Source organism: Rattus norvegicus, chromosome 9 (assembly GCF_021556685.1).
Source record: "Rattus norvegicus strain SHRSP/BbbUtx chromosome 9, alternate assembly SHRSP_T2T, whole genome shotgun sequence".
NCBI lineage: Eukaryota > Metazoa > Chordata > Mammalia > Rodentia > Muridae > Rattus > Rattus norvegicus.
In genome coordinates, this window is record NC_141542.1 from 64,618,535 (window position 1) to 64,644,762 (window position 26,228).

General features: G+C 41.9%; 2 protein-coding genes across 5 annotated transcripts in view; one reads left to right on the plus strand and one right to left on the minus strand.

Annotated features, from left to right (window-relative positions):
- The window catches only part of Gls (glutaminase), a 72,058-nt gene extending 50,875 nt beyond the window's left edge, over positions 1-21,183 (plus strand). For all 4 annotated transcript variants that reach the window (NM_012569.4, XM_087564696.1, XM_087564699.1 and 1 more), the window contains 4 exon segments: positions 15,331-15,392; positions 16,112-16,188; positions 16,277-16,340; positions 18,577-21,183. In NM_012569.4, coding sequence (NP_036701.3) covers positions 15,331-15,392; positions 16,112-16,188; positions 16,277-16,340; positions 18,577-18,733 — 360 coding nt within the window. In that variant the 3' untranslated portion in view covers positions 18,734-21,183.
- A 2,661-nt stretch (positions 21,184-23,844) lies between these two features.
- The window catches only part of Stat1 (signal transducer and activator of transcription 1), a 40,171-nt gene continuing 37,787 nt past the window's right edge, over positions 23,845-26,228 (minus strand). The window contains 1 exon segment of the mRNA NM_032612.3: positions 23,845-25,405. Coding sequence (NP_116001.2) covers positions 25,391-25,405 — 15 coding nt within the window. The 3' untranslated portion in view covers positions 23,845-25,390.

The window sequence follows — 26,228 nt, forward strand, 5'->3', positions numbered from 1 at the left end:
GAATGTGTAAATCGGTGATGTCCTTTGGTTCACTCTGATCTTGTGCAGTTTTGATTTGTTTAGAATCACTAAAATGATCTTGAACATAATCTTCAAGGCTTCTAGGCATAAGCTCACACTTACAGTGTTCTCCTTAGTGTTTACAGTCACGTGTGATGACGGAATATTGAATAGTATTTCGTTTGCACAGACGGTGTGGAGAAACATAATTAGTGGTGGTACAACTGAAGTTAGTTGATTGTAGCATCAACATTTATTAAAACCATTTAATTTTATTCTTCATTAAGTAATAGTGCTGCAGTTTATAAAAACCGGTCAGGTTAGAGATGAGTGTTATAATTACACCCTAGTTCTAAAAATAAAAATATTACCCTGGAACCTTTGAAAGAAAAGTAAGTGTAGAAGAAGCATGACTCTAAAAATAAATGTTGCACCACTGCCTTTAAAAACAAATCGCTTTGGAGTTTAAAATATAAAGGTTATTCAAAGTAGCATTGGCAGGAGCAAGTATTATTTTTCTTTGGGTGTTAGGTTTTCCCAAGAACCTGTAAGATAACAAGCTGCCACACATTTTTATTTGCACCTGTGAATTGCTGCAACAAAGTTCCTGATTCGTCTCTAGTGCATATTATCTAACATACACGACTTCATTTTATGGTTTGGAATTTCAATTTTTTCATGAGAAAAATGTTACTCGTTTTTTAAGGATTTTATTGACTTGTAAAATGTAAGAGTTAACACCATCCAAAAGGTACTGTTCTGGTAGCTGCATAGCATGGTGTTGATCATGTGCTCACTCTGGGTGAGTCCAAGCACCAAGTTTAAAGGAGGAAAGGGCTGGGTTTGTTTTCTGTGTCTCAGCTGAAATGTGCTGGGTAGAGTCTTTTCCCTGCCAGTTCACAGGTACGCGAATCTCTGCTTTTAAGAAATTGCTGTACTTGTAAATTCTAACTTCTCCTAGCCTACATACCAAAATTAGAAAGCTGGAATATTAGCATCAATGTACAAGTATAAATAATGATTGAGTTATTCCATTGTAAAATTAAAATCTTGATTCTTTGTCTTTTGTTAAAGTTCTCTTTGGTTGTAGTTTACAGTTAAATCTTAAGTGTTTTATATGTGCCCATTTAGTCATTACTGTGCAGTGTCATGTGTGGGGACAAAATAAAATTTACATCTTAGACTTTCTTCCCTTAAGTGAGATTAATAATGTATAAAACCATGGCATACAAATTAATTGAATTCTATGGGTCTGTTCTTATAACTTAAAAATCCTGACAGACAAGCCAAATGTGTATTTAAATATGCCTGTTCATTTTGTAATCTTTTCATACATAGTTTGCTTCTGGCAGAGTGAAACCTTTCTAAATTTTTATCATGATGAGTTACCCCCGAAGGGATTCCCCCTCTAAGTTACCATGCTGCTCATGGACTCTTCCCACTTCTGCTCGGTAATGTTGGTCTGTCGTTTCCTTTTGCTTGGGGGACTTTTTGTTTGTTGCCTTTTAAGAAAATCTACCTGAAATATATAACCCAAACTTTTATTCTGCAGTTATAGTTTATTATTTTAAATATTTAGTGTTTGCATCTAGAGTTTGGACTGAATACTGTTTGAGATGACTGTTGGAACGGAGGTGTCAATGTCCACTTAGTGCACTTACCTTGTGTTTGGGGGCTCTGGATAATTTGCTTTGCAGAGTTTTCTCACGTACCATTTACATCTTCATCAGCATTCTTTGCAGGTGCTAGGAAGGAGGTTTAGTATTAGTATTTGGGTGGGCTGTCCTATATGGGCATGTTTTCTTTTAAAAAGAAATCCTTTTATGTTTCATTCTGCTCTGCAACCACTATTTTTTTTTTCGGAGCTGGGGACCGAACCCAGGGCCTTGTGCTTGCTAGGCAAGTGCTCTACCACTGAGCTAAATCCCCAACCCTGCAACCACTATTTTAACAGTATGTTTAAAACATACTGTTTACTAGTTCTATGACTAACTTTTTTTTTTTTACCAGAGTGTGAGTAAAGCTGGCTTCATTAAGAGATACCATATTTCTTTTATTTTTCATTTGTAGTTGTTTGTTTTAATAACGTTGGGGTGGTGTATATACCTATGATACAGGAGAGTAGTGTTGTTGGATCTCCCTGGAGCTGGAGTTACAGGCAGTAGTGAGCCACTGGTGTGGGTGCCGAAAACAGAACTCCAACTACTCACTGAACTTCTAAGGCTTTACTCCAGCCCTCATACATGGTCCTAACTACAAGTTTTCACTGAACTTCTAAGGCTTTACTCCAGCCCTCACACATGGTCTTAACTACAAGTTTGAAATGACCATGTGTACCTAAAATTGTCACAGTTTAAAACGGGAGAAAATGTCTTAACCATGTTTATTTGTAGTGCCAAAAACTATTATCACAAGAGCCTTAGATGTGCACACGTGAGCTAATTTAGTCCTCAAAAGGTTTGGGCCTGGACACATGTGGCCCAGGTTTGTTCAAGTCGTTTGTCTTGCTAGCCTAGGTAGTTGAGTTTTCTGTACATTGCAGAGGCAGTGTAAAGTTAAAATTTGGATAGTTTGGCTTCTAGAATCATTGTAATAGCTAACATAGATTGTGCTTACTGTGGGTCACCCACCATTGAAAAGCATGTTTCAGAATTACTTCTATTCTTATGGAAACCAGGAAGCAGGTCCATTGCACATTTAAATATTTTATTGTCTCTGGATTCTAGACAGGTTATTAAAACCCCTAGGTTCACACATCTTCCAGAGTGCATCATCAGGAAAGCAGGTCATATTTGACCATAGACCATGCTGTGTCCTGTTGTACTTGTCAATAGGATGGAAATGTTCTATAAAAATCAAAGGGATGATACTTTGTAGACCAAGAATTTAAAGAAACTTCTCAGTGTTTTATAATTTAATTTTTAATGGAACTTAGTAGTATAATAAGTGCTTGCAAGCCATGTCATCAATATTCCATGATTTTATATGAGTGTATTCTGTACTCATAAGAAAAAAAAATTCCTAGATCCCCTCACATAAGAGTGATAGGAAGCTTCAGAAAGTTTTCAGCATGATCAGAGCAGATGTGACCTGGAATGGTCAGCTGTCTATTGAGCGTAGGATGCTTCTATCCCAGTCTACCTCTGGAATCATTCTTTAGGTTATTTAAATATTATAGACACTACGGTGAATGCAAACACTGGGAGTTGTTTGATTCAGAACAAATTGAGTTTTAAAATTCATGTCCCTAAACTGTCTCTTTAGCCTAACGCTACTTATTGAAAATCTTCACTAACTCCGATCTCAGTGATCGAAGTAGAATTTACTTCTGTTCTAGTTCTTGATTATGAACTGGAATATCATCATCCAAGAGTGAATTTAGCTTCTGTACTGAATCAAAACTATGATGATTCAGTGATGAGCATGAAATTTCCCTATTCACCAAAACCTACTATAGTTGTCCTTGAATAATTGGCTTGGTTTTGACTTTAGTGATAAATTAAGTGTGCAGGGTAGGGTGTGGAAGAGGGGTTGAAGCAAAATCACAACACTGGAATACAGAACGCACTGTCTGGGAGTCTTCAATACATAGTACTGCAGTTAGGGGTATCCTGTAAAAACTGTCCCTTGTTATTTTTTTGTCAAGGTCCTTGTCAGTGTGCCCACTATAACTTGTTCTGGTTGGGTGTTGATTTTGTGATAGTTAAGACAGACAGACAGGCAGAGAGATAGGTAGGTAAAGGATAGAGTGAGTGAGTTTAAGTAGTCCGTTCCTCTTAGGAAGTTCTTTCCTGTTTGTGTGAGTATAAGAGCAGTGGGTTCTAGGTTTCCAATTCAGTGTTCTCAGTTTGTATTTTATATAGCTTCCAGAAGGTTCTTAGTCCTTTATCAGTAATGGGGATTTTATATCTTCTCTTAACTTCTGGTACTGCAAAATCATGCTCATGTACATACACACATACATAATCCATATATATATATATATATATATATATATATTTCCCTGCTGATGTCTGAAATTGTATTTCCATATATATTATATAGTCTTTTAAAGCATTTTTCTTGTCAAGTAAGAACTAAAATGAGAAAGTTATTATTACTCTTAGCATTTCACTAGTTTTTATTTAAATAGCATGTATTTAATTAAATCTGTTTAGCTATTTTAATTTGATGGAGTAATTTCAGACTTTATAAATTAACCTTGGCATTATTCTTCTTGTCTATTACCCATTTCCTGATTCATTGAGCCTGTATGTCTTTTTTATTTTAAAAACATTTAGATTTTTTTAAATGTATGTGTTTTGTTGCATGTATGACTATATCACATATATGCCTGATGCAGAAGTCAGAGGAGGGCATTGGATCTCTTCAAACTGAGTAGGGACAGTTGTGAGCCACCATGCTGGATCAAACCTGTGACATATGCAAGAACAAGACGTGCTCTTAACTAACCCCTACCCCATCTCTCTGAGTCTCCAGTATTTATTGTGTTTTACCTATGATCGATTTAGTATGAAAAAACAAACACGTGTCTGGTTTATGTTACACAATGTGATCTACAATTCCAACTGTTTTCTCACAGAAGGTATGGTCTTATGAATATGTGAATACTCTGCTATATGTATATTCATCTTTACTTTCCCACTTATCAGTAAGGACCTAGGTAGGTCCCATAATTTTCCTGTTGTAAACAGGGCTGCAGTAAAGAATGTTAAGCTCTAGATCTTCTGTCACTGTATTTCTCAGGATAGTTTGGGAAGCGTTTATACAGGGTCTTACATTCCACCTTAAGGACTTGATCTTAGACAAACCGCCATGTGAGCCTTGACAGCTTTTAAGAATGGTTCAGTTTTTAAACACTGGAAAATGTACTAGAGGGAGAATAAAAATTCTGATGATGTACTTGGGATATGTGCTAGGAGAGGCTTAGCATACAGTGGGTGAGAAGAAGGTGACATCAAGTTCATTGCCGTGGCTAGGATGAGCAATAGGACTAAAGCTGCTGCCCTTCCCACGAACACCACAGAAGCACATCTTGGGAGGGGCTAGAAAGTAGTTCATCTTCAGCTCTTAAAAGAGTTAACTATAGGTAGCAAAGGTTGTTACTTTCTAAACACCAGAGTAAAGAAGCCTTTCCAGGGTTAGTACTCACAGCAAGGTGAATGAACTCAACCAACCTTTGGATCTCGTGCCTGTCACCTTATACTTGGAAGCAGGCTGCTCTGTCTGAGCTGCTTTGGCCTTTGCAGAACAGCTAAGTGGAGGAAGGGAGAAAAGAGGCACCTTCAATCAGGAAAACCTTCCTCAGAAACCCACTTGGCACTGTTCACTCTAGTGACAGGACTACATGTAAGGACACGTTTTATCTGAGTACATTGCTGCCTGCAACAGAGATTGTTACTGCAAGTGGACACCAACCTGGCCAGGAGCAGTGGATGAGCTGTAGGGATGTGTATGCTAAGGTTCAACTTCGTGAACATGAGAATATTTAGGAGGGCAGTAGGAGAGGTCTGAAGTTACTGTTCAAGGAGAAAAGGACAAGTGAGAAGCAAAGCAGACCTCAGGCTGAGCCCTAGAAACTTCTAGGTAGGATAGAGCAGGAGGGACCTTCACTTGGAAATAAAAAAAGTAGCCAGTGGAGAAAACCCAAGGACTGTCAGAAGTCTAGAAAAGTGTTTCTGACAGTTAGGAATAGTGAACTCAGTGGAGAACTAAGATAAAGGCATCGTGTTCATGTGTCTCCCCCCACTTCAACACCCCCATGGTGTTAAGATGCCATTTTACCTAAAAAGTGTTGAGTAGATGCTATGGACAATCTTATGGCTGGGTAACCTAGCCCTGCCTCCTAGTTTAAAAAATTGGTACTTGATTTGAAATGTAAAAGTCCCAGAACTCATCACTGCCGATAAAAATTATCCTGTCAAGAATTAGAGGTTGGAGTAGATCCTAGAGAGGCAGTAATCGATAATGGGGTTCCTGGAAAGAGCTGGAGCTCTCAGGTGAGAGAAAGATTAGCTTTGATTGGGAAAAGTACCTCCAAAAAATATGCAGATTTGAAGATATGGTTGGTTTAGGAGTATGTTAGCTTTTTTCCCCTGGAGAAAGGGCGGTGCTTTCTGTTGAGAATAAATCGTGGGCTTGGAGGTAAACTTCAAGGTTTCAGAATAGTTCTTTCAGAGAAGGGGGCAGGAGACTGGACAGTGCCCCTCACGTACGCCGAGGCAGGGGCAGGACAGTTGGGCGTGCTCAGTATCTGGGACTGGACCTTGAGTTTGGATTTAGCAGAAGACTGGAAAGCAGAGGGTTTTACAGTGTTCTTTAGCAGGCTTTGGAAGCTACTTCAGATTCTTCCCACACAGAAGGCTTGAGATGCTTTTAGTTGTACCCTGCTTGTCCTTTTTAGAACGTGCCTCTTCTTGAACTTTGCACAGATTCATCACGGACTCACAAGTGGACTGTGTATAGACAGTAGATTCTGTCCATGCCTAACTTCTTTACTTTCAGAATAAAAACATTGTTAGAAGAGTATAAATGCTAGGCAGAACATGGTGGTGCAGTTCTGTAGTCCCAGCACTCAAGAAGGCTGAGGCAAGAAAAAACATTGTAAATGCTAAAATAGGGACAGTTGCTAGGTGATAATAAAGCCTATGCCAGATGTTGAATGATGTATGTGTACACAGATATCATATCTAAACTTTATTTTTGAAGATAGTAAAACATCTATCCAGAAGCTTTCTAAACATGTAGAATTTGGCACTGTAATGTGAATTATGATCAGATTTGGGTGGCTATTAAAATACCTTGCAAAACATTAGGGAAACAGAGTCGAACTTCTCTATATGTGATGCATACAGTACACCATTGAGCTTTCACAAAAGTGAAACAAGTATGCTTTACCATAGACCAGTGGGAATTAAGATTCCCCCTAATGTTGAGGCAGTTAATGTATGTTGTGATTGCAGTAACTAGAAAACTCATGACCATCTGTCAGTATAATGGACATTCTGGGAGAGAATTTGATTCTGAATTAAAGGTATAATTTGCTGCCATTACTGTGTCTCAGGATGAATAGAACCCCATCCATTTTAAGGACCGTGTTTGTGTTTAGTTTTAATTTACCCAAGACAAGGCCTTTGTAGCCATCCTTGGATTTCAGTGGCCCTGATTGTGCTGTTTTCTTTGAAGTAACATAAATATTTGGTAGCCAGATTCTTCCTCCTCTTCCTCTTCCTAAGAGCGCAGAGTTACGCCGTCGGCTGTGTATGTAGCCCAGCATAAAGGGGATGCCGCTGCATGCCTTGAGTCTTCCAGGCTAGCATCTTCCAGGCTAGCCCATGGCGTTGGCAGGGACTTCAGATCCACTGAGACAGCTGTTGGTTGCTAGTGGTTCTTTTTTTTTTTTTTTTTTTTTTTTTATTAACTTGAGTATTTCTTATATACATTTCAAGTGTTATTCCCTTTCCCGGTATCCGGGCAAACATCCCCCTTCCCCCCTCCCCTTCCTTATGGGTGTTCCCCTCCCAACCCTCCCCCCATTGCCGCCCTCCCCCCACCAGTCTAGTTCACTGGGGGTTCAGTCTTAGCAGGACCCAGGGCTTCCCCTTCCACTGGTGCTCTTACTAGGATATGCATTGCTACCTATGAGGTCAGAGTCCAGGGTCAGTCCATGTATAGTCTTTGGGTAGGGGCTTAGTCCCTGGAAGCTCTGGTTGCTTGGCATTGTTGTACATATGGAGTCTCGAACCCCTTCAAGCTCTTCCAGTTCTTTCTCTGATTCCTTCAACGGGGGTCCTATTCTCAGTTCAGTGGTTTGCTGCTGGCATTCGCCTCTGTATTTGCTGTATTCTGGCTGTGTCTCTTAGGAGCGATCTACATCCGGCTCCTGTCGGTCTGCACTTCTTTGCTTCATCCATCTTGTCTAATTGGGTGGCTATATATGTATGGGCCACATGTGGGGCAGACTCTGAATGGGTGTTCCTTCAGTCTCTGTTTTAATCTTTGCCTCTCTCTTCCCTGCCAAGGGTATTCTTGTTCCCCTTTTAAAGAAGGAGTGAAGCATTCACATTTTGATCATCCGTCTTAAGTTTCATTTGCTCTAGGCATCTAGGGTAATTCAAGCATTTGGGCTAATAGCCACTTATCAGTGAGTGCATACCATGTATGTCTTTCTGTGATTGGGTTAGCTCACTCAGGATGATGTTTTCCAGTTCCAACCATTTGCCTACGAATTTCATAAAGTCATTGTTTTTGATAGCTGAGTAATATTCCATTGTGTAGATGTACCACATTTTCTGTATCCATTCCTCTGTTGAAGGGCATCTGGGTTCTTTCCAGCTTCTGGCTATTATAAATAAGGCTGCAGTGAACATAGGGGAGCACGTGTCTTTTTTATATGTTGGGGCATCTTTTGGGTATATGCCCAAGAGAGGTATAGCTGGATCCTCAGGCAGTTCAATGTCCAATTTTCTGAGGATTCTCCAGACTGATTTCCAGAATGGTTGTTATATGGACCCAGAACTCACATTTCACGTTTTAGAGAATTAAATACAAAGAACAAAGATACATTCTGTACATCTCTGCATTTATTTGATTTTGGTTTTGCTATAACAAACTGAATTCTTCCCTTATTTTTACATCATTGAAAAATTGACACTAATAAAAATGAAGATCTCTGAGTTGCTATCACAGCATGTTTTCATCTTGGTATTAAGATTTTTAGAGGACATCTCTTGTCCTGATAAAGGTCCCTGGCATCAGACAGACTCAGCTCTAATACCCAGATTTTCATTTACATGCCTAGCTGTCAAGGAGAGGAGGTACTCTGCCCTTTTTTAATGATATAATCTTACTTTTTTCTTTTCTGTTTCCTTTTTTTAACGAGTAGTAATTTTTAAAGATTTATTTTTTTTGTTTATAAATAGAGTACACTGTAGCTGTCTACAGACACACCAGAAGAGTGCATCAGATCCCATTAGAGATGGTTGTGAGCCACCATGTAGTTGCTGGGGATTGAACTCAGGAAGAGCAGTCAGTGCTCTTACCCACTGAGCTACCTCTCCAGCCCGAGTAGTCGTTTTTTAACAGGACTTCTTAGATGATTTTAACTGGCTTGCTTAACAGAGTTTATTTTTGAGCTAAATGAAGAATAGAATGCCCTTTGGAGGTGCCATTTTTCACCTGGTATTTTTAAAGTGAAATTCCCGTAGAGTAGGAATTTGGTATTAGAGCAAAGTTGACTATTTGATTTCTCTGCTGAAATCACCTTAGGAGAACTTCCTGTGTTTATGGCAGGGAAAATGTAAATATGAGCATGAAATTGCTCCCATTACTCATAAGGATTGTCTCTAATCCTCTGTTCTGACCAATCAGGTCAGTTGCATTAGCTCTGTCTATATATAGCTCTTGAATAGCATTGTCGAGTAAATCACGGGAAAGCTTCTGAGCAGGTGGCCTCTCACTCAGCCTGCTTTCATTCAGTGTTATAAAACTGTGTTCTGCGTCTCTGCTGATAGTCACGTGGCTCCTAAAAGACACGTCTGCTCACAACACTGCATATATATTTTTACCTTTGACAGCAAGGCATTTGGTTTCCATATATTGTCAACTTGAAAGTGTCCTTTAGCCACATTAGAGTAGGTAAGTGTGTTTTTACCTGAAAGGAAGAAAGGTTTTGATGAAAGAAGTCCAAGGACTTATTTTCATTTAATATTTAGAAGTCCTTGATTCAGCTAAGGAGAGGAAGGGTGTGCTTTATTTCTTTGGTTGGTGTTTTGTTTGTTTTGTTCTTTATTTTGTAATGGCATAATCTCAATATTTTGTTTAGTGGGTAATCATTTTTTTAGCAAGGTTTCTTAGATCACACTTTGCTGAGAAATGTTGAGTGAGACTTCTAAAACAAAACAGGATCTTCAGTCATGGTTTATTTATCAGACGTATCCATTCCATGCAACCGATACTGCAGGGAGCAGAAACGGAGAACAGCCTGGTCAGACAGGACAGCCTTTTAGTTACCTAAGTTTTACATTAAACCCCTGTAATAGAGCTGGTAAGTGTTAGTGTGGAGACAAACTAAGGAAAAGAAATCAGGGGGCCAGTTCCACAGGAGCTGGTGATGGAGGTAGAAAACACACAGTTGGGATAAAAGTGAAACCAGTGACCCAGTCCCTCCTACTCTCCTAGCTCTCTCCCTCCCAGGAGTTAGCAAAGGCCCTTAGGAATTAGAACTCAATTGTTCAGTTATGAATATGAGATCTGTCAAGGCCTTGAATCACTGGGATTAAGTACAGACTGAGAATGCAAATAACCGGGTTCTATGCTTGGTCACTAGTCGATATCATATAACCTTAACCAAGGCTCTTCATCTTAGCAGCAATTAATAAATAGAACATAGCCATCTATCTATTTAACATCTGGCCTGTCAAAGATTCAGAAATGACTAAACATTGAATTTCTCATAATTAACCCACTACAAAAACTCAGCACGATTCATAACTTAAAGGGCAGTTAGCAGGGTATCTGGGGAACAAGTCACAGTTGAGCTTGTAAAGCTCAAAATAAGAGGTTGAAGACGTTATGATGTTAGATTCCTGTCACATTTTAGAATAGTAAGCTTAATATACACACAATGCACTTGTAGCTTTGGCAGAACAAGTAAGGTTTTAGCATGCCAGATTCAGGTGAACTCAAGTGAACTATAACATTTTTTTGTCCTATGGTCGTCAAGACTTTGTACAAATAAACTAAGATAACAGTGTCTGGTTCTGGCAAGTTCTGACATGATTTGATAAAGAAAACATAGTACTAGAAAACATGGAAGACAAGGAAACTCTGAGCTTTTAATCTATAAAGTTTTGATGGATCCATGCCCCAGTGGAATTTTTCACCGTGGGAAGGTAGATATTAGAACCCTCAATTTACAGAGCTCCTGTCCCTGCCATGTTTGGTCTCTGTTTCTAAGGAATCAGCAGATTTTATACCCCTGGCAGTTACTGTTAACCCACTGTTTTCTGGACCTGTAGTGTCAAGAGGAGAGTTAGGAAAGAGCTCTGTAACTGTTAGCAGGCCCATATCCTTTGCAAGGTTGGCTGGACAGTGCATGGGAGCTGTGCGGTGTCCCTTTCCTTCATTGATATTACCATGTACCTTCTAGGGGACATTTCGGTTTCACTGAACAGAACAGGAAATGTTACCCCTCAGTAAATGTGATACTCCTTTTGAAGTTGTTGGTCTCATTTTATTTCTTGGTGCCTAAAGCTCATACTTAATTTATATAGACTAAAACTTATACCACTGTAGGATGTGGATGGCACATCCATATAATCCCAGGATCCTACAGGCTGGGTGGGAGGCTCTAAGTTCAAAGCCAGCCAGGGCTTTAAACAGAGAAAGTATGTCTGAAATATGGAGGAATTTGTGATGTATTATTCTTAAGCAGTACCCAGGCATGTGATACTTTCTAGTGCCTTCTGTCTTGGAGAGAGAGAGAGAGAGAGAGAGAGAGAGAGAGAGAGAGAGAGAGAGTTCATGATTAAATTTTTTCTACTGGTTTGAACCAAATTCAGGCTTTTTGTTTTCAATGAGAATAATAATAAACTTGTATGGTTAGTTCTCCTTTTGTAATTTTTGTTAAGTTTAATGTCCCTCCTGTTTATCACAAAACTAGCTGTTGCACTCATTTCTTTCTCATTTAATTTCAATTTGTTTGTATCTCTGAACTGAAACATGCTTGAGGATTGTTAGTAAAACTTAACATAGGCTAGTTGCATTGTATAATAAGCCCTCCCTAGACCTTACAAGAAAATTTCAGCTTGTTTTTTTCTTTTATCAATGACTAAGTAACTAAACAAGGAACACATTCCTGGGAGAACATCTTCCTCAAATGTTCAAGGCCCTAAGTTCAGTCCCTAGCACTGGACAAAAGGCAAACACAACCCAGAACACAGGCTGGTAGTTCATGTATATGGTAACTAAAACAGATAAGGATTATGACTGCTTGGGAAAAGTTAACATTTTAGGATCAAGGGTATATGGTGTGTGGGTATATGCGTATCAGAATCCGTAGCTTGCTTCTGTGATGGGGGAGGGAAGATAGAAAGTGAATATACCCTAGGGTCGTATGTGGCGGTGCATACACATGCATACATACATAGATTACTTCCAGTCACATACTGTATTAGTGCTCCCAGGGGTGCCTAGGGCATATGGAGAAAGGGTGGAGGGCCACACTTTGACAGACCTAAGTTGCACTTTTGCGGAGGAGCAGAATCTCTATTCAGGTTGTGGAGGAAAACATCTAATGATGGGTCCTAGTTCATGCTGTGGCAGGGCAAGTAGGAGTGTGAATGGGTTAAGTAAGGAGAAGACACCTGGACAAGCAGGCACAGAAACAAGGGCTTAGTGAGCAAGACCAGCTCTGCTGTGTCAATATAAAGAGAGAAAAACAGATTAGCAAAACTGAAGAACCTTAAATGCTGGGCAAAAACCCAAGGTAGTGATAGTGTTGAATGCTTGATTCTGTGCAAGAAAATGCTCACTTAATTCAGTGTTAATATACAGATACACAGCAGCCACTGTACAGTCAGGAAAGAAAACACCAGATTTCCGCTCATAGGGAGCTTAAATGAAATGGGACAAAGATGATAAACAAGCTGGGGACTAGATGATAAGGGTTTAATAGGCTGTCACAGTCCTCCACTTGAGATAAGACTGGGACCTAGATAAGCTATGGCAGTAGTGATGGGTGGTAAAACTGGTGTCTTGGTAAATGTTTTGGGGGATTAATTGCATATGCTGCACTAGATGTGGGTTACCAGAGGCCTCTCCCTGAGCAGGTACTCTGTGTAGAATACTTAGGTGGGATGGGCAGCTACTGGGTATCCTCTTGGACTTCAGCCAGCCGTCCCTGTGGAGGACTCCACAAGCAAAGTCAGCAGCTCTGACCTCTGGGGTTCAGAATGAACAAGTGCTGAATTGTGTCTCACAAACCAGGAGAGTCTGGAGGAGAGAAAGGCAGCACAAACCCAAACCCATTTAAACAGGAGTAAGTCGTGTCTCTGATGTGGAATATGGAATATCAGCTGAGTAGTCTGGTGGAGTCAACAGTTGGGATATAGGAACAGGCCTTGGATGTTCAAGATCTACAATGGGAAGTCATTCTCCCTGGAAGAATCTATGAACCCTGTGAGGGATGCTGTGCTAAAAATGAGGCTGATGACAGCCTTTGGAGTACCACGAGGCCGTGGAGAGTGTGCCCAGCAGTTAACAGGAGGTGTTCAGGGTCACAAGAGGCCACCAGAGATGTGTTGGCTTAGAAAGGCAGTGGAGCTTGAAGAGTACTGCTAGCAAGATGTGGAGGTAATTCTCAGGGAAATAAAAGACACATTCAGAAAGTACGTCCTAAAGGGGGAAACTTTAGGGTAAAATGCTGAATGAATAGGTTTTTCTCTGTATTTTGGAAGAAGTGAAGGAGGTGAATGTAGAAGATGCTAGAAGCAAAGACCCTGGCAGTATGGCAGGCAATCTAGAAGAGTGCCTGCCTGAGTGCAGAAGGATGGACTCGGAAATGAGACAGGGTCTGAGGCAGGGACAGAAGGAAGAGCGGGAGGACGTGGTGTTTGCTTAAGAGTATTGGGAGTTGTGAAGATGGGTTTATGTGGTCTGTGTAGTTTTAATCAGTGTCACCAGTGGGGTTCTTTAACCTGGGCTTTGCCTGCGCAAAGTCTAAAGGGAACTAATGGGAAAGAGAAACAGTGGCAGACAATGGGAAGTTAGTGACTTCTAACAATAGGCGATCAGTCTCACGCTGACTGGTAGCACAGGGGAGATGGGGATTAAAACATCCTGGGCTGGGAGATGGCTCCTCTGTGAAGAGCACTTCTTGCTCTTGCAGAAGACCCAATTCACATGGTGGTGACTCACAACTGTTCTAACCCCAGTTCCAGTGTATCCAAAGCCCTCTCTGGTCACATCAGGTACTGCATTCATGAGTGGTGGCTCATAGCCAGCCGAACTATCAAAGTCACTGAGACTAACAACCTGTTTTTATCACTCTTCTCCAAGTGAAGAGATGGAGGAGTGATGTTCTCATGCTCTTAGAGTCTTTATAGTAAAAGCCCGCCCTCCCACAGCTCTGGAACAGGATAGGCACAGAGGCTGGCAGAAGCAAAGAGTGGGCAGGACGGAGTTTGTGCGCTGAAGTACTGACTAGGTAGGCATGGACTTCTGAGGTGATCTCAGTAAAGAGTGGTGTTTAGGGATGTGCCACTCTCCTAGCTAGACAGGCTCCTGCCCATGAATCACCAATAGGGGAATTTAGTATTTTAAGAACATATCTAACCATAGGGTCCTTTTTTCTATGGAAAATTACTGGGCTACTTTCCAGGAAACCCTTTGAATGCTAAGTCAGAGGTGTTCAGCGGTGTTCAGCAGCCAGCCTTAAAGTTCACAGGTTATGGAAAGGGGAGCTGTAATGTGAGGAAGGCAACGTCAGGCTTCAGGTCTAGAGGGAAGCAGTCCCACAACTGTGGCCTTATTTCTGGAGAGCTGGGCTATCCTGTGCTGTCTGTGTTAGACTAATATGTCTACCACTGAGTCCCATTAAGTTGAGTCATCAGAATGAATGCTGACACTACAGGGTGTAAACTTGGTACTCTATAATTAGTACTGTCTGGGCTTTCAATAAACAGGGATCAGTAGTCTGAATGAAAGCAGGTCAAAACTGGATATCTTAGAATAACTAGCCTTTTCCACTTAACTATAAAATGAGCAGGTAACTATCAAAAGTAGATGCACCTTAAGCCATGGTCCACACTATAGCAGGGTCTTGCCCTTTATGCAGTGTCATATGTTCTGAGCATGCCCCAGTTGCACTAATCATCCGGGCAATAGTCAAGATTCCCCACTGAAGAGCAGCTTTGCTCTTAAGTTTATGGTGATGTACAAGGAAGTCAGTAATTAGAGAGGCCAATGGTGCTGGCAGTGATGAGACATTTATGTAGCCTGAGTTAGTTTTAGCGTGGATGACTTTTACCCATGTAGACTTGTTTAATGGAGTGAGACATACATACATACTACATGAGTTTTCTAAAGAACTTAGTTTTCTTCACTGCAGACGTGTTATGAGTTTCCACTCTGTGTCAGTATTCTAGTCGTTCCCACATGTATCTTACCACTTAATTTTCTATCAGTCTTGGTTAAGGCCATGTGTGTTTTTTAGATGTGTGCCTGGGATAACATCTGATCAATCCAGCTGAAGTCTTCAAAGCATATGGAAACTATATGGCAATGGCCTCATTTGCTTTCTCCCACAAGTATCCGTTTGTTTGTCCACAGGTAAAGTCGGTGATAAACCTCCTGTTTGCTGCGTACACTGGAGATGTGTCTGCCCTCCGAAGGTATGCGGGCAGGGTGCAAACACTGGCTTTTGGTGTTTGAAGGTGCATCTGGTCAAGCAGCTGTCCTAAGGTTAAAGTCTCACTGACACCTATAATAAAAGCTACCCAAACAAGATTTTATATATATATAAACTATATATATATATATATATATATATATATATATACACTAACCCCCACTTCCAGTGTGTCAGACCTGCCGAGATCTCTGAGGTAACTAGCCCACTGACGAGTGGTTTATTGTAATATCTCTGTTGAGGTAGGAGCCAGGATGTTTGGTATAGTGCATGTTACCAGGATTAGAAAGGCCATGAAATACTGGATAGTGAGCATGGGTTCCCTCTCAGAGTTGCAACTGACCTTTGAAGAGGATATGGCTAGGCTGCTTTCCATGCTAGAAATCTATTGATGTCTCATCTGTTGTTGGCAAATGGGTTAAAGACTGGGAGTCATCATGAAAACAGGTAGCTTAGCCAAGACATTTTTGCCCTTTCAATACAGCTATGCCACTAATAATGGGATGGAACTTAGTTCTGGGAGAGACTGCTATTTCTCTTACTCCAAAGTAGCAAAGCTGAGGAAGAGCAGTCACGTGGTATTTACCCTCAGTCTGGTAACACAGGAAGCAGGAATGAGAGGCCTCGATTGAACTGATGGGGTAGATGTTACCACTAAACTAAATTAATCTCTGTGGTGATTAGCTATTTATGAATTGTCAGGTTTGCTCTGTCAGCCATGGACATGGAACAGAGAGATTACGACTCCAGAACAGCCCTGCATGTTGCTGCTGCAGAAGGTAGGAAATGCAGGAACCACTTAGAGCTTTTACAGGCTGAAATTCTACTTGAGACTAATGGACATTTTTTGTGTTTTGGGGAATGTAGGTCATGTTGAAGTTGTGAAGTTTTTGCTGGAAGCTTGCAAAGTTAACCCCTTCCCCAAGGACAGGTGAGTGTCTAAATTACTGGCTCCCATAGTCGCTACGTCCCAAGTTGAGTACACAGACTCGAGTGTCAAGTAGTGCTTACGTCCATGGTGTCTTACAAAGGAACATGCAGAATTTTGCCGTGTGGGTGACATCCAACTCCATATCCAAGAGTGGCGTCCTGTTCAGGACTTTCAGGTCTGATGACCAATGAGCACGTGAAGAAGACAGTCCTTCATACTTGAAAAGAGAAAATGGGAACTCTGTTCTCAGGAACTTGTAACTACATAGGACAGACGACACAGACGAGTAGGAAAGTTTGTAAGGAAGCCGATGTCGAGTGCTGTAGTTGCTTGGGGATTTGCTGCAGTTAGTCTAAGCTGGCTTTGTGGCAGTTGGATAGTAAATAGTCCATCAGAGGAGAGATTTGAAGGTACTGAATGAGGGAAAGTATTCTGCCTGGAGTGGGAAGGGTCACCTAGAACACCCTGCTCCTCTGTGCTTCTCTCCTGGCCCTGTGGCCTAAGGCTGAGGGCTGTGCTAAGCATGCCATAAACTGTGCTCACCACTTGGGCATCCCGTCTTGAAGTTGAATGGCTGAGCCATTGCTGTAGCAGTAAGGATAGGGGCTCAGAAGAATGCAATGGAGCCATGCTTAGTGCTGTTTAAAGTGTAGAGTTTGGAATGAAGCCTAAGAGCTGCACAAAGTTTAGAGCAAATTGACTCTCTCCAACTCGGTTGGATTACTAAGCCTTTGTTTTAGGGGCTTAAATCTTTTTGGTTCAGCTTACCAAAAAAATGACAAGTTATGGCATCAATAACTGAAGTCTGTTAGTGATTTTCTGAAGTAGTAACATGTTGGCTCTCTCTCCATTTCTATGGTTATTTAAAAGAAGGGTTGAAATAAGCTATGTGGCAGTCCTCCAAAATCTCAAGGTAGGCTGACAGACCTCCTATATACCCAATATTGTGCCCACCAGGTTTCTAGAGTAAAAAACTTAAAAGTGTCTCCCTGTGTTTATATCTCAACTCAAACACTACTTAATATATGTTGGAAATATTTATATGTAAATTCCAAATTGGCCTTGGAGAATAGAAGTTGAACTTTTTCAGACAAAAGATAGTTGAGTAACTTGGTAAATGTGTGTTCACCTAGTCCAGAACTGGAGCTCCATGTTTTCCGCATCATGCAGAATCAGTGTCACCTGTGTTATAAATCAGCAAGACTGAAACACTGTATTCGTACAGGCAGAGTTAGTGCTCATTACGTTATGGAAGAGATGTTAAGGAGGTGACCTGGCAGTTTTCCCAAAAGCAGACACAAATGCTTGATCTGTGAGAGCCCATGACTCCCTAATGAAAAGCCACACCAAAGGGAAAAGTCAGTAATTCAGCTGTCTCTTGAGAAGCAAGACATGTAAAGTTTTACTTACCTGATTTCAAAAATTAAGAGCAGGCCACCATAAACATTTAAAATGTGAAATAAAACACTTTTTTGCTTCACATTGTGCTCTATAAAGAAGGTGATGGGTTCTGGATGGACACAGAATGATGGGAAGAAGCAAAGGCCAGGAGATGGGACAGGAACAAGCGTTAGAGAGGCAGCAGGAGGAGGTGAGGGGCAGGCCCCACTGGCTGGGCAGGAAGCAGCAGCTAAGGAGCAAGTCTGGCCCTTACAGGGCCCGGGCTTTTATATCCATGTCCTTCCCCAGACCTCAGCTGACTCACGATGCAGCAACCCCTCATGCAGCACATGGACTAGGAGTTCTGACCAGGCAGTGGGCCAGTGGAGCCTGCAGCTTCCTTCCCTTGCTAGCTACGATGAAAGGGTCACTTCCTCTGGGCACATCTTGTTCATCTAACGTACATTTAATGTCATGAAGTCAATAGAAACCTGGAAGATTTAGTGTTTGCTGTGACTTCTGAATTCACAAGGACATAAGTTTCTGTGACAGGTTAGGATGGTGTTACACTACCTGATTTTTAAATGTCGGTCAGCAGTAGATGTGGCTTCCAAAGGCCCCCTTAGCATTTGGATGAGGAGACAGGCCATTCCATTAGCCTCATTATCAGGATGTCTCTCTCAGACCAGTGTCTGAACCCTGAGGACTCTTCTGTGTTTCGGGGGCCGACTCCCTTGTAACACTGCTAACGCGTAAGCGGGCGTGGGTGGCTGTGGAGCTTGGTGGAAAGCCTGGGGTGCTGCAGCACCATTTTGAGTCACTTGACTGATGATCTGTGTGCTGTTCTGTGCTTCAGGTGGAATAACACCCCCATGGATGAAGCACTGCACTTTGGACACCATGATGTTTTTAAAATCCTCCAGGAATACCAAGTTCAGTATACACCTCAAGGGGATTCTGACGATGGAAAAGAAAACCAGACTGTCCACAAGAATCTTGACGGGTTGTTATAATGGTCTGAATCGTGAGACTTACATTACTTACCTAGCCATTGTGGAACATGGCTATGGAGAACATGTGTGTTTCTATCTGGTAGTAATGTGTATTTACAACATCTGTCCCTGCAGTGTTACCGGAGCCTCCTTCATTGTGCGCACACGACAAATCTGAGTTCTTTGGGAAAAAAATAGAAATGAAGTAGCCTCCCTTCACAATGTGAGCAATAGTTACCTCGTGCGTTGTACAATTTGATGTAAAAGAGTAGTTACCAATGCTAGCTGAACTGTGTGGTTTCCACGGTTTGTGTTCTGTACATTTTCAAGCCCTGGTGATGATATATGCTCATATGCATTAGGATTGAGCTTTGTTGTACAGTCTGTCCATAGGGTCGATGCTGTCATTAGACGAAAATAGTGCTACCTTTAAGAACTTTACACATAGATTTAGTTTGAGTGTTTGAGAGACCATTGCACTTGTGTGGTTGAGTGTTTAAAATGTCTATCACCTCACTTCACAGTGTGACTCTTTAAATATTAAAATAATTACTACTAACTGTTCATAGAATATGCTGATTCTGATTAGATTTTATCAGGGAATCTATTAAGATATGTTTGGTGACCAAAATATATGTGTGACTGTGGTTCTAGCACTTTGAAACTTTTCCTTTCCATACAAGGCTTAGGCCAGCCTCTCTGTGGTGTGTAGCTGTCGGTCCCCCTCAGCTGGGAAAGAGAGCACTGGCTTACTATGCAGTTTTCAGGTCTCCTCAGCAAGCCATCAAGCCTCCCATTTCTGCCATCAGAGATAGAGCTTGGCTGTTTATCTGAGGAAGATGAGCCAAAATTACATCTCAATTAGTCATCAGTCTTAGGAGTAAAGACAGTGATGACTGCAAGGTCTTCTCAGCTTCTACAATAAAGAAAAATTCAGAAATGCTTCCAGTTACCAAAGTTATAATGATATATTTAGGAAAAGCTACAAATAACATTTACTTTTAATCCTGATGTCAAATGTCTGCATCAAGATAGCACTCCTTTGTGGCATTCCAGGTATCTTCTCTTCCTCTACTGCTTAACTGTTGGTGGGCTAGCTATATTGTTCAATAAGAAAAGGACACTTTATTTTAAATTTAGACCCACCCCTTCTTTGTTTTGGAAAAGGCAATTTATGATTAACTTGGATAATAGGTAAAAAGCAACCTTAGATAATTGTAATATTGTGAGAACGTAATTGTCTAGGAGTCCCACATAACGTACCCTATTATACCTCCAAGAGATGAAGGGTATGTTAGTGAGGACTTTTGATACTAACCACACTTTTGCATGCACGCACACACACACACACACACACACACACACACACACACACACACACACACGGATTTCTTGGAAAATGCTTTATGAAATTAGCAACATTCTCAACTGCACAGATACTACTGGTTCCCACAGTAACACAGCATCTTCTGTGACCCTCACTATCTGCACTGATTGCATCCAAGCTTTATGTCTGGTGGCTCATTATTCACTCCAGCTGCTTTGATCCTGTTTCAAAGTCAGCTTCGGCCATCCCCTCCATTCCCTAGTGTTCCTTCACTAAGACAAGGCACCACTAACGTGTTTCTAAGCTCCAGAGTCTGTGGGGAGGATGTGAGTGGGCAGCCAGCCCTGTCACTGTGTTCCTCCTTCCACACCCCTCAGGACAGGTGGTGGGTACTCGGAGCATCCTCCCCAGGAACCTCCTCCAAGGTTCAGGGGTGAGCGCGCTGCAGTCAGCGGACATACCACTGTGCAGCAGCAGCCGGCTTTCCGGAATTCAGCGTGTGACTTAAATATTGCCAGTGACTTTAAGGATTCCCTCCGATAATGGTCTTGTATATTATCTGAGACAAATGTTTTCATCTCTCCTCAGCTCAGTGCTGCTTCATACTGTCTCTGTGGCTTGGTTGAGTGCGCTCTTTGTCCTGGGCCAGGTCTTGCTCTGGCTGTTCGCTGCTGGCTGATAACAGCAAGGACCCTGTAAGTGTGTGAATGAGCCGCTGACTGCTGCCATCAGTAAACTCCAAAGACGTCTGTTCTGGCTTTACAACCCTAGGTGATGGTTCTGTCTCTCAGAACCATTACATGATCGTGTGGCTTCAACGATCTCTGCATACCGCTGTCCCTGCTGTCCCGGTTCTGACGCCCCTGTCTGCTGATGTGCTACGCCCACTACTGCCTACACTGCTTTAGCGGCAGAGCTGGACTCACTGTCGATCCAGACGTCTGTCAGGGACCTGATAACCGATGTCTGCCCTAGGTCCCTGCTGGGGAGTCCACAGCTATGAATGTATTTACTTCTAACATTTCCCAAAATGAAATCTTAAAACTATAAATTGTAAGTATTCTGAAATTGGGAAATACTTATTTTAAATGAGATCAGGTAGTGTTGCTTTTTACAGCATAATAAATATGTGTATTGAAAACAAGCTGTGAGAAATGACTTTTCTTCAGATAACTGAGGTTGGGTTGGAAGTCTGTAACTGGTTTACACCCAGCATGCCGTGAGCCAGGCACGTAGACCACAGGTCCAAGATGAGAACTGAGGACCAGCTGTGACGGTTAGTGCTGGGCAGGCTAGCCCAGTCCTCTAGAAGCTCATAACGTGCTCTTACCCATGCCACGGCAAGCACTCTTGAATGAAAACATGTTTCCACAGAGCATTGAAATCTACCTCGAGGGCTGATCCAGTCCGATCATACCAGGCCTGAGTCGCACTAGCTGGCAGCCTCCCTGAATTCCTCATGTGCTTTCAACTCCAATGCCCCAAAGCCCTGTTGGTGAAGCCTTTCCTCTTGGGTGTAAAGTTAGCTTCTAACTCCACAGCAGTTATGTGCATGCCATAGCAATTCTATCTTCATCGTACAGAAGTTATATTCCACAAAGCCACTTGGTTATAGGCTGTGTCGATGGCATGTGAAATTCTCTAACCCACACTTTTCATTGAGTAAGATGGGACCCAAGAGCGGACCATGACATAGAACTCTTACTCCCATATTCTCTCCCTGACCCCTCACACAGAGTTACAGCTGGCATCTTTCTTACTCAGGTCAGCTAACAACTACGAGCTAAAGCCTCTCAGGTGAGTTTCGAGGCCAAGCATGACTGCTACATGGTTAAGCCCTGCAACATACGTCAGCTGCTACTGCACACGTGTATCTGCAGGTGGAAGCTTAGTAGTGGTGCAGACCACACAGGTAACTCCAATCGTGAAAAGCTGTATTTGTTAATAGACTGATCATACTTCTTATGGCACTTTTTAGAAGTTTAGGTTGATTTTGTTAATCTTTGTAGTAACATGAGTAAGTTCATAAACCAGGGATGCTGAAATAAACACCTCGTGGATGTGCTGGGTGGCACTTACTTGTTTTTATGAAAGGACTGGGTATGAAAGGACTGCGTGTGTAAGTTAGCGGGCGTGTATGTGTTTGGGCTTAGAAGGGCATTACAAGAAGAGCTCGTTTCTGTTTCTAGGGTTTGATCTGACTCTGGACCTCATGGAGCTAGCCATGCCTCTTGCTGCCTTTTCAAGTGATCAGCAGAAAGTCCCTGATGAGCTAGAGACTCATGACTCCAAAATATCATGACTTCATTTCTAGAAAAGACCTGGAGGAAGCTGCCCACACAGCAACAATGGGGAATTAAGTGTCCCAGCCTGAGAAAGTACAAAACTCACAAGTCTGACAATACAGGGGCTGCTCTACCTTGGGTAGCTTTACTTTGTGTTCTCGGTATAAGTTTAATGAGTTATGGTTATTTCTCCTACAATAAGTCACGTAGTCCTTTAAAGTCTGAGTGCAATATACACCACCCCAAGTTAAGAGTATCCCTGAACAGCTTTAGCCGCAGCTTTCCGCGGCTGGTTTAAATTTTCTTTCTTGGAAATTATGTATATTTTTCTATAACAGTTACATTATCTATAGCTTTTGACTAGTTTAAAAGTTAGACTGTGTGTATAAATGTTTTGCATTTGTGCACATATGTACACGTAAGTGCCTGGTGCCCAAGGAGGTCAGATCCCCTACAACTGGAGTTTTAAATGATTGCGAGCCGCCAACCCCTGTGGGTGCTAGACTGATGTGCCTGGATCTACGAGCAACAAATGCTCTATAAACTGCTGACCCATCTCCCAAGCTCCTTTGGCTATTTTTGCTTCACAAAATCTCTACGAAACTTTAATGGGTAAAGTGGCTGTGTTGAGCATGTGACCCAGCGTCTTAGAACATCGGCATTCCTTTTATTAGTGCCTTCCAAGCTTCTAGAATAGTGGCTGGTTCGAGGCAGGTACTTAACAGATCTGAGGAATAAATGAATAAATCTTAAACAAGAAAATGCCTGCCTCCCAGCTCAGGTGCTCCCCTGGGGCAGTCAGATGCCATAGGTCTGTTCTGTTTACTGAGACATGCCTTCATCCACAGTAGTTTTCAGGCAGTCAATATATTCTATTTATATAATGCCACCTCAGGAAGTCCCTAAATCAGTCTATCCCAAGTGCTACCTATATGCTCGATACTTAGAAAATACCACCCTAGTCATACTCAAACACACAAACATCCTCACACTAGGACGTGCTTGGTGGCTCCTTACAACAGTCAGCTATCTAAGAGTACGTGGATGTCTTCCACTGACTTAGGTCTGATCTCATGTGGCCCAGCTGGCCTTGAACTTTATACACAGCCAAGAATGACTTTAAACTCCTGATCCCAATGCCCCTACCTCAAGTGGACTTACCACTGTGTCTGCCCATTGACTAAACTGCCATAGTTACTGTGACTGCAGGATAGTAAGCAAGGGTGACACTTGGAAAATATCATCCTTCCTTTAAAATAGAAGTGATATGGGTCTCAGGAGATGGTTCAGCTGTTCTTCCAGAGGCCCTAAGTTTTAATTCCCAGCACCCACATGGCCTCACAATAACCTGACTGCTCCCATCTGACTGTAGTCTCATGGGATCCAGTGCCCTCTTCTCATATACATACATTCAGATAAAACACCCATATACATAAAATATAGACCTAAATAAATCTTTTCTAAAAAGCACTTAAAATAGGACTGATACATAAATGAGATATAAAACCAACTCACAATACTAGACACTTTACATATATCTTTATATTACATAATAGTAGGAAACTAACACAATTTTAACATTTCTTAAAGTCTCAGCTAGTTCAACGGAATGAAATTGTAACAAACTGTTTCAACAGACAACAATGTAAGCAATGGTTAGCTCTCAGAATTTAGAAACAATATTTTTTAAATGTTTTGTTTCCTGGTCATTTCATTTTGACATGAAAAGAGAGGAGGCCTCTGCTTCCCTGCAACACTAAGGGCTGTGCACACGTAACTGTGGTGCACACGTAACTGTGGTGGACACGTAACTGTGATGCACACGTAACTGTGGTACACACCTTGCACTTGGGTTGTAAGGTGGATTGATCTTCACCAAAGTAAAACAAAGGATTATGGGACAACACTCTAGCTGTACCTTCGTGGACGGCAGCCTGTGAAAGCTGCCCAGAAGACCAACCTGAGACCAGAACCACCAGGCTGTGTTCGTACCACAGAACATCACCCCTCAAAAGGGTGACAAAACACAGGACAGACCTTGCAACCATTTGTGACTAGTTATCAGAAAAACACATTCATTGCTAACAGTAGTTTTCAGTGAATTTACAGGGAGTGTTTTAAAATTATCTGATACTCATATTTGGCTAATGATTCAAATAGTTACTGCTTTTTCCAAGATTATGGCTAATTAAGACAACCAGCTAAAAACAATAAAATCAGCCCATTAAAGAACATGAGTTAAACTGCTGGGTTTACCTACATCTGTAATTTCAACTAAAAAAAAAATTTTGCCTTAAGAAAGTTAGCCCCCTTGATAGATGTGCAAAGACAATTTTATTCAACCAATGACCAAAAAGACAGCAAAAACCGTTTAGCTTGGTGGAGTACAGACTGAAGAGAGTACTCATGAAAATGTTCCTACTTCTACTGGTGTTTAGTTTTGTTCAGCCATAGCCACCAACAAAGCTAATCCTGAAGAGAGCAACCAAGCCTTAAGATTAACACGGCCAATGCAGAAGCTGCATTAAGGAACACGACTGTTTCCTTCCCACTCTGATGAAGGATGCCCACTCCAGTCTGATATATCATTGTATCTAAAGTTGACTTTGAACCATGCCATACGTAAGACAGTGGAAGACTTGCAGCCATAGAGGAGAGGGGACATGTATCTCCAGGACAGAAGTATCCCCACATCATGAAGGTCCCTCCCCACGTAAGTATCTTCCAGTGCAGCACGTAGGCACTGACTACAGAGTATTACTAGAGTACTCCTCACCCTCCCTCAACACTCACACTCCGGTCCTGAGGCGTGGGTGGCTCTCTTGTTTTTTGTTTACAAAATCCACTTTGCATAAGTAACTTTCCATTTCACCTTCAGTGAGCTGCATGAAGTCCTTCAGAGTAACAGGTTTCTAATTAGAGAAATATCCACTTGCTATCAACAGGGTTCAACAAATGGGCTGTTCTTTCTTGATTTCCCTAGAAATACAGCATATGAAGGAACAGTAGCAGGAAGGAATCACAGATGGGAAGAAAAATGTCGCCAGAGAAGAGAGAAATTCGTGTTTATACTGCGCTCATCTGCAAAAAGACAAAATGTAGTTAGGTTTATTACAAGGACATGTGATTCACATATTTCACACCATCGCCCTCCTAGAAAGGAGAGCAGGACAATGCTTCCTCAGCAAACTACCACCATGGAACCAGAAGGGCTAGTATGTCCTATCCCTCTCCTGGAACCATCAGGACCTTTCACACCACCTCAACTGATGGATTATTACTGTCTGGCCTGCTGGATTAATTTTGTGACTCAACCCAGACAGACTATATAAAGCTTTCTGCTGTTCTGCAAGTCTGGGGACAGATCACGGCAAATCAGCTCATTCAAAACTAGTGTGAGGAAACGCTGAGCCATGTGCCAGAGAGAGAGGGAGGGAGGGAGTTGATGACTTTCCCTTAAAGGCCACTGAGTAAGCAAAACAAACAAACTGCTACAAACAAACCGCTGTTTCAGATGTGGGCAGTAAATCGGAAGTGAAATCTCTATGAAGCACTTCAGCTCCCTCCCTAGTCTGCCTCGCTGCCCTGGATACAGGACACTGTTCTTCAGAGAACACTGGCCTGCCGCTGACTCCGACTGTCTCAGGGATGGGTCTCGGCTACTCTGAAGGCATTTGTGACACTACCTTTGCAGGGTATGTGCTATTGACATCATATATTCCAGAGAGTCGAGGCCTGGCTGCTGCTAAACACCCTTCAGGGTGCAGGACAGCACCACAATGGAGAATTCTCCAGCCCCGGGCCAGAAGAACCAATACAAACACACCGCTAGAATGCACAGCCTCTTGCTCCCTCAAACAAATTCCAGAAAATGGGTTTGTAGTCAATTTTAGATTGCAAAGCA